General features: G+C 36.3%; 1 protein-coding gene across 1 annotated transcript in view; it reads left to right on the plus strand.

The window, feature by feature from the left end:
• LOC118838198 (catenin delta-2-like) overlaps positions 1–15,791 on the plus strand; it is a 197,137-nt gene that overhangs the window by 71,679 nt on the left and 109,667 nt on the right. The window contains exons 5-6 of the mRNA XM_036745428.1: positions 4,706–4,903; positions 5,138–5,270. Coding sequence (XP_036601323.1) covers positions 4,706–4,903; positions 5,138–5,270 — 331 coding nt within the window. The remainder of the gene's footprint in view (positions 1–4,705; positions 4,904–5,137; positions 5,271–15,791) is intronic.

Here is a 15,791-nt window from a genome sequence, read left to right on the forward strand (position 1 = left end):
TACACTTTTAAGTTTAATCCACACTATTAACCTCCTCCTTTACTTTCTAAAGCCTAAAAATTAACAGAACAATAAATCAAGTCCAAATTTGTAGCATTTGCCAATTTTCAGGGTATAAATGCATACACTGAAAATTTAGCAATCTGCTCTCCTGCGTTGGTTAGATATGGCTCCAGCACAACCCTGCCTGAAGACCTACAGTTAATGGGTATTACATGTCTGAAGAAGCAACAAAAAAAGACATACAAGGAGAAGTCAAACAGGATGAAAATCAGGAGAGAAGAATATCTTGAAAATATACACAGGAGAGTATCCAAGAGGAAGTGATCACCAGTTTAAAAAGCTACAGAATTTAAATTCCAGGAAGATAAGGACCATTACATTTTTGTCTTTGTATCCCAAGAGCCTACCATAAAGCAAAGAAAAAAAAAGAAAAGAAAGTGGGGGGTGGCATTTTATAAATGCTTTTCAATCAAATTTAATTGAATTGGCTCCCTAAGGTCCTTTCAATCCTAAATGCTATGATCCTAAGAAAATACAGGGAGAGTTTGTCCCATTTGGCGAGAGCTTGGAGAGCAGGTAGAGGAATGAAAGGAGTTTCGATCTCTCTGCCCTTTAGCTTCTTTAAATGTAAAATAAAGAGTGTGGACTAGATTAACATCTAAGATCCCTTCCAACTCTAGTTCTGTGATCCTAAGAATACAAAGTTGAGAATGCTGGGCTCAGCCAGGTTGTGGAAATGCTAGTTGAAATCTTTACCTTCAGTAGACAAATAAAGAGCCAATGGAATTTTTTAAGGAAACTGGAGGCAACATGATTCTGTCCCAAACCTCCCCCTCTGCCTCTCTCCCTTTTTGAAGTCCCTTGCACACAGAACATTAGTCTAGCCAGGATGAGATAGTTGTCGGGGAAATAGAATTTCTAGGACTGGGTAACTGATAAGTGAGCAAGAGGGATGATTCAAAGATAACAATCAAGTTTTGAACAGAGGAGAACGGATAAATTCACACAACTGATCGTTCTTTAACAAACAAATAAGGAAAACATAGTCATTACAGTCCCAAAGTGTTTGAATGCATAAGTAAAGACCTGCTACCTTAGTAGTGGTATCAGGAAAACACAAATATTAAAGTGCTATACAGATGTTTGTTGTTTGGAGTGCAGTCTATTGTAAGTGGCCCTCAGCTTCTTTGATCTCTGTCTCTCTCTCTGTCTCTCTCTCCTTCCCTCTGTCTCTCTCTGTGTCTCTCTCTGTCTGTCTGTCTGTTTCTCTTTCTCTCTTGTAAAAGGATAACATGAATAGGTAAAGAAGCCAGGTGGGAATGGGGAAAAAATACTACTCCCTATCCATTTGTAATATAGGAGAGAGAGAGAGAGAGAGAGAGAAAGGGAGAGAGAGAGAGAGGGAGGGAGGGAGAGAGAGAGAGAGAGAGAGAGAGAGAGAGAGAGAGAGAGAGAGAGAGAGGATTGAGAGAGACTTGAATTCAGCTTTTATCTACTACATACTGTTTACATCTTTTGGAAGGTATTTAACTTCTGGATTCAGCTTCCTCATATTAAGTGAGGACTTGGATCCAAATGATCCCTTCTTCTTCTAAATCCAAGAAACTATGAATGGGGTGATGGCAAGTATATCCGCTTTATCAGAAGTATATCTACTTCTTCTCTGAGCCACTATCAACTATTATATAAATCACTGAATGAATAAGATGAAAGTGTTTCCTTTTTTTCAGCAACAAAGTATAGGTGGTTTCTCAATAATTTGTATAATGGGACTGACTGTAACTAAAAACAAATGTATAAAATATTGAGCTTTGGCATCTTTAGCATGGAAACATGACAGTCCAAAGTATGGTTCAATAAATTAGCTAGTTCAATAAAGTAAAAATTTACTATGTTTCCCATTATAAATCAGATGTATAGATATAGTATGACATTATATGATATATACATATATGATATGTATCTATATTATATATGTGTGTGTATATGATATATATTTAAATCTTCAGTAGGAGTATTACAGATTACCAAATTGGATACTTTACATTGCAATGTGCTGCATCACATTTTAGGCTGTGAGTTTCAGGATACTGTTTAAAGCACACAAGAAGAGATTTTGAAAACCTGTTTGCTCACCAAAAATTTCATTCACCTAACTCTCCCCATAGAAATTCCTCCTTTACCAACCCCACCCCCCCACCTTGCTGCAATACCCTTTCCCACCTTCTTCAGATTTCTGTCATCAGCTGCACACAAGTTGATCTCTCTAATGGAAATGGTGAAGGCTCTCAGAGGGGCCCTGTTTGGTCTTCATCAGACACCAGGGAAGCTGGCACTTCTAGCTGTTTCACTATTGTTTGCTACTTGGACTCCTGTGGATATGAAGGACCAATACTGCTGTAAATAGAAATGTGCAGAAAGGAGGTCATTCATACTCTGCTCCTGGTGTGACCTTGAGTTTCCATTTAAAACTTTAGAAATAGTAGATCATCAGAGCTGCAAATGGATATGACCTGGGAAGGTGTGCTTCATACAGCCTCTTAGTTAGGATCATAGATTTAAGACTGGCACCTCAGAGGTCATCTAAGCTAACCCCCTTGTAGAATAGGAAACTGAAGTCCTGAAAAAGTGGTTTACCCAGGTTCACACATCGAGCTGGGAAGTGAGCCCAGAGCCTTTGATCTCCAGGGACAAAGTCTTTCCAATGTATCTAGCCCAGAAAATTGAGTAGGAGAAAAAATCTGACTCTGGGTAATTCCCTAAAATAATTCTGTGTGAAAATAGGGCATCTCCCTTAGGTTGAAGGTGGGTGCCCTCAAGCTGAAATCCACTTGAACCAAAAATGGTACCCAAGCTACCCAAACCAGATATTCAGGTAAGAGATTTAAAGATGCATCTTTTGCGTGATGAGCATATCCTTAAATAATTCTTCTATGTGAAGGATTTTTTGTTTTCTTTTGGTTTTTGAGTTGGGGAAGAGCAGAGAGTTCAGTATTTACTATTAGAGCTTGCTTTCAACAAAGTACTCAGAGGATCTTTACATCATTAGTTTAACAACCACTGATCATCCTCTAAACTCAAGACACCTGATAAAAATTGGGATGTTGTCTATAAGAATGCACATTCTATTACTTACTCTTCCAAAAAGGGCTCATTAGCATAACTGAAACTTTTCTTAGGAAGCATCTGCTGAGGATTCTCTGTGTGAGTCTGCCTGTCTGTCTCTGTCTGTCGGTCTGTCTGTCTGTCTCTGTCTCTTTCTCTCTCTCTCTCTCTCTGTCTTTCTGTGTGTGTGTGTGTGTGTGTGTGTGTGTGTGTATGTATCTCTCTGTCTCTGTCTCTCCACCTTTCTCCCCCACTCCTCATCCTTTCCCCCTTTCTGGCTTTCCCTTTTTCTGTCTGCCTGTTCCCCATCTTCACAATTTCCTGCATTCCTCCACTCTCTCTCTGCCACTCCAGCTCCAACCCGCTTGCTTTCTCCCCACACAACCCTTTCTCCACCTTAGTGTCTCCTTAGGAAAAACTTTGTGCTCCTTGACAGAAAGCTAGAAGATCTTAGACCTCCAGCACAGAAGTGGTTGACAATGCACTGTTTTCATTAGAATGCAAATGTGCCCCTGGATTAGATTCAAGGAAAGTGCTTCCTCTTCCAATCCTTCTCTCCAGCTCCACCCCAGCCCTGGTTTTCTTTTGTGCCGGTGTAAATAAATAAGAGGCAACTGGCTTTCAATCTGAAGGCACAGCTGCAGGGGGCTCTTAAAGAAAGCTAGTGAGAGGGAGAGAAAGATCCTCTCATGCAGAAGCTCAAAAAGATGGGGAGCTGAGTTTTCAAATGTAGGGAAGGTTGCTTTTTCGCCCTGTCTTTTCATGTCACAATTGCTCTGATTCCTGCTGCATCGTATGTATATTTAGAAGGCAGAATAGAATGTCTTTGTTTTGACTTTATCTTTAGAAATGATTTTCGGCTTTACTCGTCCAAAAGGAAGAATCCTCGATGAGTAAAGCAGACGAATAAACTCTGAGAAGTATGGTTACTCTTGGGGTGCTCTTCAGATAAGTATACAACTTGGTTGGTTTAGAGGGCAGAAAATTTGCAAAGGAAAATGGCCCTTAAAGAGAATTAATGCTTAATGTTCTTGTTATGACTAACTAATGAATGAACAGACTTTAGAAGTGTTTGATGGTCTGCAGAAATCTACAGATGGATTATGACTAATGCAAATGCTTTCACTTCAGGGTCAGAAACACCTCAGTTGTATAATCAAATATATATTACACACACACACACACACACACATCTATACATACAGGTGTGTGTATATGTGTGTATATGTATATATATAATTGTCAAGCCATTTTTTTCCTGAGACATGCGTTTGTGAACTACTTTACTGTCTCCTAAAAATGCTACTACTTTAACAGATTAAAAGTTGTTTGCCTTCTAATCCAACACAATTAATTTGCTTTAAAACTACAGGATGTTCCAAAAATCTTTAATGCAGTTTTCACCTTTAATAGTTTAAAATTGTACTAAAACTTTTGGGATATCCATATTTTGGTCAGAAGTTTTCCTGATCTGATGAAAGTGATTTTTTCTGCGTCAAAGGGGTTAAACGTATACGGAAGCATTGTTTGCTTTACGCCTTCAAGTTGTGTTTTCTTTCCCTCCCTCCCCCCACCCCCTCTCTCTTCTTGACTACAGGGCACAACTAGCCGAGCAGCCCATTTAGCTGGATCTGAACCCTCTCAATCACATGCTGCCTCTCAGTCAAGAGAGTCCTTTGTGCCGAGCCATGGGAGCGCGTTCCATTTGCCTGACTCCCAGCATTCTTCAGCCCTTTATTATTCCAGCTCCACTCTGCCAGCACAGAGAGTGAGCTCTCCCTTGTCCATGCAGCAGGTAGGCTCTCCCACAAAGCTCCAGCGGGTGGGGTCAGCCTCAGAGAGCACTGGATACAGCACCACACAGCGGGTCTCCTCTCCTAAGCAGTCTCCAAGCCGGCTAGCCAAGTCATATAGCACCAGCTCACCCATCAATATTGTTGTGTCTTCAGCTGGACTTTCTCCTTCCCCAATACGTGTGACCTCTCCACCAACCATCCAGTCTAATATTTCATCCTCTCCTATTCATCAGCTAAGCTCAACCATTGGCACTTATGCTACCCTATCTCCTACAAAACGTCTAGTCCACACGTCAGACCAGTACAACAAGCATTCACAGGAACTGTATGCCACTGCTACCCTTCAGAGACCTGGCAGTCTGGCAGGTAAACCAATTTAACTTCTAATCTTCATGCTTTACTGTTGTGTTCTAAAAGACGTGTTTGGTCTAGAGTGTTGGTCACCTGTGTACATTGTGAATTTGTATGAGCAGGGGCGGGAAACAGCTGTGCTTCAACAAAGTTTCAGCTTCTGGGTATGACGTCATCAGCTCTCAGTCAGCGTCTGTATCAAATAGAAAATGTGAGAAGCACCCCAATACCAGAGCACTGTTGGCTCTTTGGAAGCAATGTAATTCCTAGGCTTTCCAAATGAAATTTTATTTTGTTTCTGTTTTAAATGAAAAGAATATGACAGGAATTTTAGAAAAATCTAGTAAAGATTCACGAAACTGATTTTGGTGTCCAAAAAAAATTCATATTAAAACTCCCTTTGTTATTCATATATCATGTTTTTAAATTAGTCCAAGCTACTCATAAAATCAAAGTGCTGTCAGCAGCTGACATTGAATTTAAATATACTTTAGGCTACAGAAAAAAAGTAACTAGTAAGAAGTTATCACAAATTTTTAATGTACTGAGAAGTTAAAAGCATTGCTCTAAATCCATAATAAGGTTTTAAAGAAAGAATGTGATTGGTGCTGATCTCTGCTGAACTGGATGTTGATGGCCCTCTATAGAGACCAGCCTGGCAATGATAATTCATTTTTGCAAGCACTGTTTGATCTGCTTAGACAAGATAATGTTGTTGAAAGACTAACATTTTGCCTTTTGAAACACTTGACAACTAACCCTGTTTGAGTGGTGTTTTTTTTTCTCTTATAAGATCATTCTACAGTTTCATCGCTATAGGAACAGATGCTATGCTCATAAGTTTTCTTTCTTGACATAAATAGAGGAATGTTAAGATAAGTAAGAAAAAAAGGATTTGTTGCATAAATGAGGCAGGTGTCCAAGAATATTTTTTTTCTTTATCACATAACAATTGTCAATATGCCCTACCTTAGCATAAATAACAATGTGAGATTTCAGTGTACAAGAATGAAGATCAGTTCATTGAAATGAAAATATTTCCTCGTGTTTTACTTTTCCAAATGAGAAAAGGTTAAGGATGTTTTCTTACTGTAGGAATCACAAACTTTTGGACTTGCGTGGCCATTAAGGAAGTAATCTCATTCAGTAACTTTCTTTTACGGATGAGTAAACTGAGGCCTAGAGAAATTAAGGGAATTTGCAAGGTCACATTGCAAAGCCAGGTCTAGAACCCTGATTTCTTCATTCTCATCCATCAGTTCTTTGCACTTTACCAAATTGTAGCTGAACTAAGGGAAGGCAGTCAGAAACATAAATATTCCCACTTTCCATGTATATATAGGTGTTTGTAGAGCTGTGAAATATATAAATTGAACCATATCTTTTTTGCTTTCTTTAATTTTTGGAAATTTCTTGATACATTTTTCTACACAAGATACTTTTCAATAATTCTCCACCCCTCTGTGAAGTAAATTCCCTGAAAAAAAAGCAGTATAGTGGTTGTTAACAGAAAGGAGAGATACCCTTTTAACTTTGACAGGCGGCAATAATATTGACTATCATATTTTATCAGAGTTTTGTTGTCTAAGTAGATTCGATATGCTTTATGGAAGTTATGTATTTTTAAAAATTGATTTCTTCATTCAACATCATTTCCTATGTCTTCCTATGTCTCTCAGAATTCTTCATACATATCAGTCCTTAGAACTCAGCAATCTTCTATTACATTCATATATCATAAAACTGACCATTCTCCAATTTCAACTCTATTCTACTTTTAAAGTGTATTTATTTCTTCACAAATTGTGGTACTTTGTCAAACTGCTGTACGTGTGATTTAATTTTCCTGGTGATTTTTTTTAAGTCTATGGCATTTTCAAAAGAAGTCTCAGTTATTTTTGTCATATTGGATCTTGGCAAAGAAGACAAGGCAAGAATGGGATAGAGGCAGGACAAATGGTTTCATTAGACATAAAAGGAGACTGGCAGGCACCATATGTCAAACAAATAAGAGGTCAATGCAGAAAGACCAGCCAGGGCCCTTAGAAGCTGGTAATTACTGAAAGTTCAGACAAACAAAGGGTTAAGTCCAGTAAATTGGTTGAAGTGAGGACTGTGAATATAGATTAGGAGACAGAGGAACAAAAAAAAAACATGAGAGGGAGCATGTTGGCATTGAGGAGAAGGAACCTAAGCTGAGTGTTTGAATAACAAGGCATCAGGAATCTAGGCTGAAGAAGGCAGGATCTACACACTCTACTAGCAACAACAAAGGAGTTTAATGATGGGTAGAAAAAAAAACTGCTTTTTGAAGCACAGACATCCTATATTCCTATAGCAGCTCTTTTTGTGGTGGCAAAGAATTGGAAATCAAGAGGATGCCCATCAATTGGGGAATGGCTAAACAAATTGTGGTATATGAATGTAATGGAATACTATTGTGTTATAAGAAATGGGGAGCAGATGGACTTCATTATACCTGAGTGAAGGGAACAGAACCAGGAGAACATTATACATGATTACAGACACACTGTATCTGTAAGGACTAACTTTGATAGACTTGGGTTTTCTCATCAATGTAAGGTTCAAAGACAGCTCCGAAAGACTCATGGTGGAAAAAGCTATGCACATCCAGAGCAAGAATTACAGAGTCTGAATGCAGATTGAGGCAAACTATTTGCTTTTTTTTTCCTTTTTTTTTGGTTTTGTTTCTTCTTTCTCATGCTTTATTCCTTTGGTTATATTTCTCCTTTACAACTTGACTATTATGTAAATAAGTTTAATGCAAAGGTTATGTAGAACCTATATTGGATTACATGCCATCTTGGGGGGGAAGGGGAAAGAGAGGGAGGGAGAGAAAATTTGGAACTCAAAAACTTGTAGAACTGAGTGTTGTAAACTAAAAATAAAAAATAAATCTAAAAGAAAGAAAAAAAACTGCTTTTTAAAGCACAGTCATCTTATATTCTTCTTGCTCAGTCATAAACTAGTCTTCAAAAAAATCTCAGATCAAGTATTTATTAAGTAACTGCTATGGGGCAGCCATTTTCCTGTTGACAGAAAAGTGAGATAGTTTCTACCTTCAATAAGCTTATAACAAATTAGGCAGCTACAATACGTGTTGGGACCAGTTGACCAGGGAAGGGGACTTAATTCTAGACAAATTTAGAGATGATGAGTGGCTCTTAAAGTAGTACTTTTTTCCAGTTGCAGTGATAATATTGATTTTATTATTTTTCTATGACCACTGAGTAAAAAGTACCAAGTGTGGGAGGAGCTGTAATTTAAGGATGATATAATTTGTATCAGCAGGGCAAATCATAAAAAGCCTGTGCTGGAATCCTGAGATGACATAAAGCATGTTTTAGAGGTCTGAGACTGGTAAGAAATAGAGGGCTGAGGTAGAAATTGACTCTTCCTGGAATTAGAACCAAATATATTCGTGAGGGGGGAGGTAGGGTTTTATTTTCAATTATGCAACTGTTCATTGTTGTGTTAAATTTTTGGGATCCCTAAGAGTTTATATAACTTACCCAGGTTTCCATCCTCAGTATGTGACAGATTGAGATTTGAACAGAGCTTTTCCTGGTTCTGAGGCCTCAGCTACGACCAATGCACTTGACTCACAAAAGCTGAGTGAAAAAGGTAGTGGAAACACTAGTACTCCAGTTATACAGATGAGGAATCTGAGACTCAGAAAGTGATTTACCTGAGGCCATAAAGCTGTTAGGTGTCACAAGGAACAATGATTGGAACCTTGCTATCTCCTGACTTTTTCTACTGTTCCATGTTGGGAATAACTTCTTACCCCTTCTAATGAATGTGGTCAGTCCTGTGCCTTCCAGGAGAAATTACTGAATATAACTGGCTGAATTAAAAGAGTAAAGATGAAGGAAACCAAGCAGTTTCTGATATTTCCCTTTTTACAATATTTTTAATAAGAAAGGAGTATGTGTTGTAGGAAAGGTTTGTAAACTGTGAGCTCGTAAGGGAGGTTATATTTATCCATGTTTCATTTGACCACTGCTGTCTTCAGTAAAGATTAGAATTGTACTTCTTGCCTCTGAAGCTTTAAACCCTTTCTCTTATATTTTTCCTAGAATTCCCCTAATTTCTCCCACTATGTTCCATTTTAACCAGCAAGTGAAAATACTGAATTTGACCATGGTTGACTTTTTAAAAATTAAATAATACCTTTAATTCTAAATCTATGATGATTATTTAAATATTCCGAAGTGTTTATTTTATAAAATTACATTATTTTTATAATTTGCATTTAAACACTGTTTTTTCAGCTTGGTGCTTTTTGACCAAAAAATTAGCTCATTATCTCAGCATGTTATCTTTGTTGCATCAGATGTTACATCCTCATTTTGGATAATAGCAAATTGCTCCACGGAGGAAGTTTGTAAATTGTTCAAGCTCATAATTCAAGTCTATAATTGATCTAGAAATTCAGTGTTATATACTTGAAATCAGAATAAACACCTTAAGTTTGTCTCTACAGATTATTTTTTTAAATGCCTTTGCACATAGTAGGCGCTTAATACATGTTTTTTAATTGAAATTTAATAGTATAAAAATCTCTGTATTTGCTGACCCACTAAATTTTCCACTTAGCTGGTGGTTCACACAAAACAATATCTTGAGAATAAGTATGTTGGTTGGAGTAGTGATTTAAAGCTATTAAAAAAAGACATGTCCCATAGGCCATGGCAACACTCCTGAGCACAGTGAAACCAGATTAAAATAAAATTGGGAAACATTTAACCAAAATAAATAAAAATATAATAGAACATAGATAATACTGATCTGTGGTATTCTAAGTCAAAATGTGGCTCACCGGATCTCTATGTATGGTTTATTGGCCTCCTCTTTCAAAATTGATTTTGACACCACTGCTTAAAGGTTTCTTCCTGCTATAAAATACTCTTTATATGCTACAAATCCATTTACCTAACTATTTCAAGAAATCAGAAATTTATTGGTAAGACTTGGTTACAGTGATGTCCTTGAATTATTACCCTACTACAATCAAGTTTGTATAGAAAACCCTGAAATACACTTTTTTCCCCCAGCTGGCTTTTCAGATACTGATGTAGAACTCAGAATCTAAACTACTTAGGAAAATATTAGGTAGAAAGTACCCTTAGATAATTTGAATTGTTTTCTTATAGTCAATATTCTTTTAGGATTTCCATTGTCTTCTTAGAGAATTGAGGGAATTAGGACAAGTAGTTAATTGTGGGAATTGAGTGAGCCACACCGACTCCATCTTGTGACACAATTCTGGAGCTAGCTCAGGTCCTTTTCTTCTCAATTATGGGTCTAGTCCAAATTTTGTCTTGTGAGAAAACTTTATTCAACTGTGGGGATTGGAAAAAAAACATTATTGCGTTGTTTGAACTGTGAGCCTGGGAAACTGGACCACCTCTACCTGCCATTTAGAGACCTTTAACTAAGGACCTAGGCTATGCTGACCAGAAACCCAGTCAGATCCACAGATCGATGCAAGGAATTTTCTTACAAGTATACATTTCAAATCTTATCTGAAAACTCTACTGATGAATCAGTTATTGTTTCCAGGGTCCACTATTCAAAGATACTTGGAGGAGTAGGATACGTCTTTTTCTGATTTCAGAGAATTGTACCTGTTCACTCTCTCCCTCCCAACTTGGAAAGTCCCTAATCTTTCCTCCAATTAGAAATAAGGTTACCTAATGTTGTATCCTGGTTAATTGTTTTCTCTTAATTATTTGGTCTTATTTGATTGTTTTTAATGTATGAAAATCTGTCACCCCCTGTATTCGGGGTCTAGTGCCAAAACTGAGAAAGGTGAATAGTCCCAATTGCTTGGGCAACTGATATGCATTGCTCAATAAATCAGCATGCTCAGAAACTCAAACTTTTGTTTCCTCAGTCATTTCATCTTTTACCCACCACACTTCTCATTTCTTCCCTTAGAACTCTCCATAAATAATGATTATTTATACCTCTCCATCTTAGGTGTTAACCATACCCCTATTATCTAGATTACTTTTTCTTCTCCAAATTCCACCTCGCATTATTAAAATCTTTCTACCTTGTCTCAGCAATCTACCTCTTTTATTAAATCACTTCGCATTTTTTTTCTTTTATGGGCTGGTTCTATCTGCCTTTATGACTAGACCCAATAAGCTAACAAAATATGGGGAAAAAACTCTTTGGCCTGGATGTATCTAAGATGCACCTGTCAAAGTAAAGACCAGGAGAATTCTGAAGACTTAAGGGACTGCAAGCAGTTCAAGGAATTTTGAGGCTTTAAGCAGAGGAGAATGTCTTCGCAGTTCTCTGGCCTAAGCCTCTGTGTCCCTTTTTTTCCTATTTACCAATAGCTGTTATAGGCTATTACATATTTATTCCCATGGAATATCAGGTGTTTTCTACTTTCAACCCCTGTATTTATTTAATGTTTTAGGCTATTATGAGATTTGTTTCTTCTGAGAGTTGTATTTGAAATATAGTTCTGCCTAAAGAAATTAGGAAGACAAAGCAAGCCTCAAAATGAGCTCTAATGTCAGCTAACCACTATAGATTTCAAAATATGAATATTTTTTTTCTTCCAGAATATTTTAAATTTTACGTGTCTTTTATAAAATTTATATCTAGGTATTTAAAAAATTCCTTAGAAAGGTATGAAGATATAAACATTAGTTTTGTGTGGTTATACTTTTTTATTGTTTTTATAATTCTAAAAATATATTAAAATGTTTTATATGGGTATTGTAAAAGTGTTATTGCTTTTTAATGTATGAAAGAGTCAAATCATAACTGCATTGAATGAAAGGCAATGCATGTTTCTAAAGAGATGGAACAACATATCGCAATTTTCGTTGCTTTTTTTCTTTTGTTCTTTAAATGTATTGATTTAATTTTAGATTTCAACATTCACTTCTGTAAGATTTTAAATTCTAAATTTTTCCCCTTCCCTCACCTCCCTCCCCAGGAGGGCATACAATCTGAGATAGGCTATACATGTACAATAATATTAAACATATTTCCACATTAGTCATATTGTAAATAATAATTAAAACCAAGGGGTAAAACCACAAGAAAGAAGAAAAAAACAAGAGAAAATAGTATGCTTCAATCTTCATTCAGACTCCATAGTTCTTTCTCTGGATGTAGATAGCATTTTCTATCATGAGTCTTTTGGAATTGTCTTAGATCATTGCATTGCTGAGAAGAGCTAAGTCTATCAAAGTTGGTCATTGCACAATGTTACTGTGTACAACTTTCTCCTGGTTCTGCTCACTTCACTCAGCATCAGTTCATGTAAGTCTTTCCAGGGTTTTCTGAAATATGCCTGCTCATCATTTCTTATAGCATGATAATATCTCATTACATTCATATGCCACAACTTGTTCAGCCATTCCTCAATTGATGGGCATCCCCTTGGTTTCCAATTCTTGGTCACTACAAAAAAGCTGCTATAATTATTTTTGTACATGTGGGTCCTTTTCCCCTTTTATGAACCCTTTGGGATACAGCCCTAGAAGTGGTATTGCTGCTTCAAAGGGTATGCACATTTTTATAGCCCTTTGGGCACATAGTTCCAAACTGCTCTCCAAGAATGGTTGGATCAATTAACAACTCCACCAAAAATGCATTAGTGTTCCAATTTTCCCACACCTTCTCCAGCATTTATCATTTTCCTGTTTCACTTTCCTTGCTTTTAATGAAAGATTTCTAATAAAATTATGTGATCATCATAGTTCATTGTTGTCCAAATCTGCTATTATAAGCAGTTAATATTATAAATTTATAATATTAACATATATCATTAAATATATTATGTGCATGATAATATACAAACATAATAATAATATACAAGCATAAATTATACAATATGGATTGATATAAATTCTAAATTGATTAATTAATACTAGGGCCTTCATCTTATTTGTTGTAATCTGCTTTCTTTTTTAGAATTTTTGTGTGAACTTGTCAAGCTGCTTTGATTATAGAGAAGTTAGGGTAATCTGTTGAAAATAGAAAAATAAGATTTATTTTAAATCACTTTTAGTTTTGAGTGTGTCACTTAAATTTCCACGTTTCTGCACATTCAAGCAAATATATAAATATATATGTATATTTGTATATATTGACATAGACACATAAACCAAGACTCATAAACCTTTCCTTAAAAAATTTCATTCTAAACTTTTTTATGGTTGTGTCAAAGCTTTAAAGATATCTTTAAGTTTAAGGATGTTGGTGTGGACTAAAGATTATCACTTGAGTTATGTAGTATTTGAGATAGTATAATCAAGTAACCTGTTTTCTAAATAGGAAAAAAAAAGGCACATCATTATTTCTAGGTCACTCTCCTGCCAACACTATTGATAGTTACAAGTAGGATATTATAAAATCTTGACAGCTGGAAAGGACTTGAGTGGTTACATGGTCCAGCCAAGCTAAATCCTCCCTACAGCTTCCTCAGCAAGTGTTCATCCAGGCTTCACTTGAAGATCTCTAGTAACTGTGACATTATGACCTCCTGAGGTAGATAAATCTGTTTCAGACAGTTCTAATAGGCTTTGGTAAGGAGTTTTCATTCTTTGTAGATGAAAGCTGCCTCCTAGTCACTTCCTCACATTTATCCTAGCTCTTCCCTATTTGGTCAAGCAAAACAATTTGCCTTGTCCTAAAACATGGTCTTCTTGATTCAAGGGCTAGCCTTCTATCCACCATGTCACGCTCCCTCTTTGGATTTCAGCAGAAGTATAATAACTTTTATTAATAGAGATAACTTTTGCATTAACTATTGTTGCTCTTGTCACATTATTAGCTCAAATTGAGTTCAGTCTTTTTCACGTGAATTCCATTCTAGTCACATCTCCCCCATTATATTTTTATATTTGTTGTTGTTGTCCTCCTTTAAATCAAAGTGCAAGACTGAAATTTATTAGGGGTAAATGTACATTTTGTCTATTGCAGCCCACTTTTGCAGCCTATTGAGAGCTTTTTAGATCCAAAGTCTGGTGTACATTATGTTAACTATCCCTATCATGTATGCTTTTATTCAAGCTACCGATAAAAAATGTTGAACAGAACCAGGCCAAGGACAAAACCTGGGGAATGTCAATAGAGATTTCTTTCTGTAGCCATTAATAGATGAATCAACACTTGTGTGATCTGATCAGTTAACCAGGTCTAGACCCACCCAATGTATTATCATCATGACCACATCCCTCCATCTTTTTCTCTGGGTTTCAACAAGATTATGCATCTTTGGTTCAGTAAGGCATTTAACAGTGTCCAAGGCATTCTTAATGCATTAATCATCTCCCTCTAGTTTTCTGGCATGCCAGCCCCTGACATTTCCTCACATATATCTTGAACAGCTACTAGAGACTTGGTTGATCTAATATTAGTAATTCACATTTATATGGTACTTCATGCTATATAAAATTCTTTCCTCACAACAATCCTAGGCCAGTCCAGTAAATTTTTTAAGGAAAAAAGGTGTCATGAATTGTTAATAGCTCCGTTCTTGCTTATAGTGATCATTTCTTCCTTAAGTTCTCATAAGACAATCCTTAAAAAAATTCATTCTAAACTTTTTTATGGTTGTGTCAAGCTGTCTAGCTTGAGGAGTCCTCTTCACGTTCTTTCAAAAATGGAATAATATCAACTTTAGTCTCATGTTATCTTTCTCTTGTACACTAGCTCTTCATAAGGCATTTAAAAAAACCAACTGTTGGCTCATGTTCTCTCATCATACTTAAGTGTAGTTTGACTTATCCAAAGGATTTCTATTCATTGAGGAAATCTGGATGTTTCCTTTACATCTTCCAGTTTATATTGATATTTAGTTTCCAGTTAACCATATTTTATCCATCCTTAGTCTGAAAACAATTCTACTCCCCAAAGAAAAAAGAAGGATACAGATTGTATAGTTCAGTTGTTTCTCTTACACCAATTATCACGTACCTCCAAATAAAAGCCTAATCCTGTTCCGACCTTCTTCTTAGCCCAATGTAGCTTTAAAAAGCAATTTTAGTAACTTTATAATATTAATATTTTCTTTAGGAAGATGATGTAGTGGATTAAAGTCTTGGACTTGCAACCAGGAAGGCCTGGGTTCAAGTCCCGTTTCTGACATTGATATAGTCATGGCAAGTCACAACCTCTAGGAGCCTCAGGCAATTTTCTTAGACCCATCTAATGAATTATATAGATAGTTCTCCATCTGCATTGGCTATATTCTACTAAGGAAATCATAGATCCATGAACCATGCTATCTTTTACTTTTTTATTACAAACTCCAGTTCATTCTGAACTTAACTATTATTATGCTGTTCTTATATAACTATGCTAGTCTTTTGTGTTCTTCAGCTAACTTTCCTTATTTCCATTTTTTATACTCGTCTTCATTAAATCTGAGTTTGTGGATGAGTTCTTTTTTTACTCATATTAGTATCTTGAAACATGGCCTTTTTCTTATTGAATGGAATCTATTTCTGTTGCATCACCAGAATTGTGTTTTTTGGC

The sequence above is a fragment of the Trichosurus vulpecula genome, chromosome 1, assembly GCF_011100635.1.
Source record: "Trichosurus vulpecula isolate mTriVul1 chromosome 1, mTriVul1.pri, whole genome shotgun sequence".
Lineage (NCBI taxonomy): Eukaryota > Metazoa > Chordata > Mammalia > Diprotodontia > Phalangeridae > Trichosurus > Trichosurus vulpecula.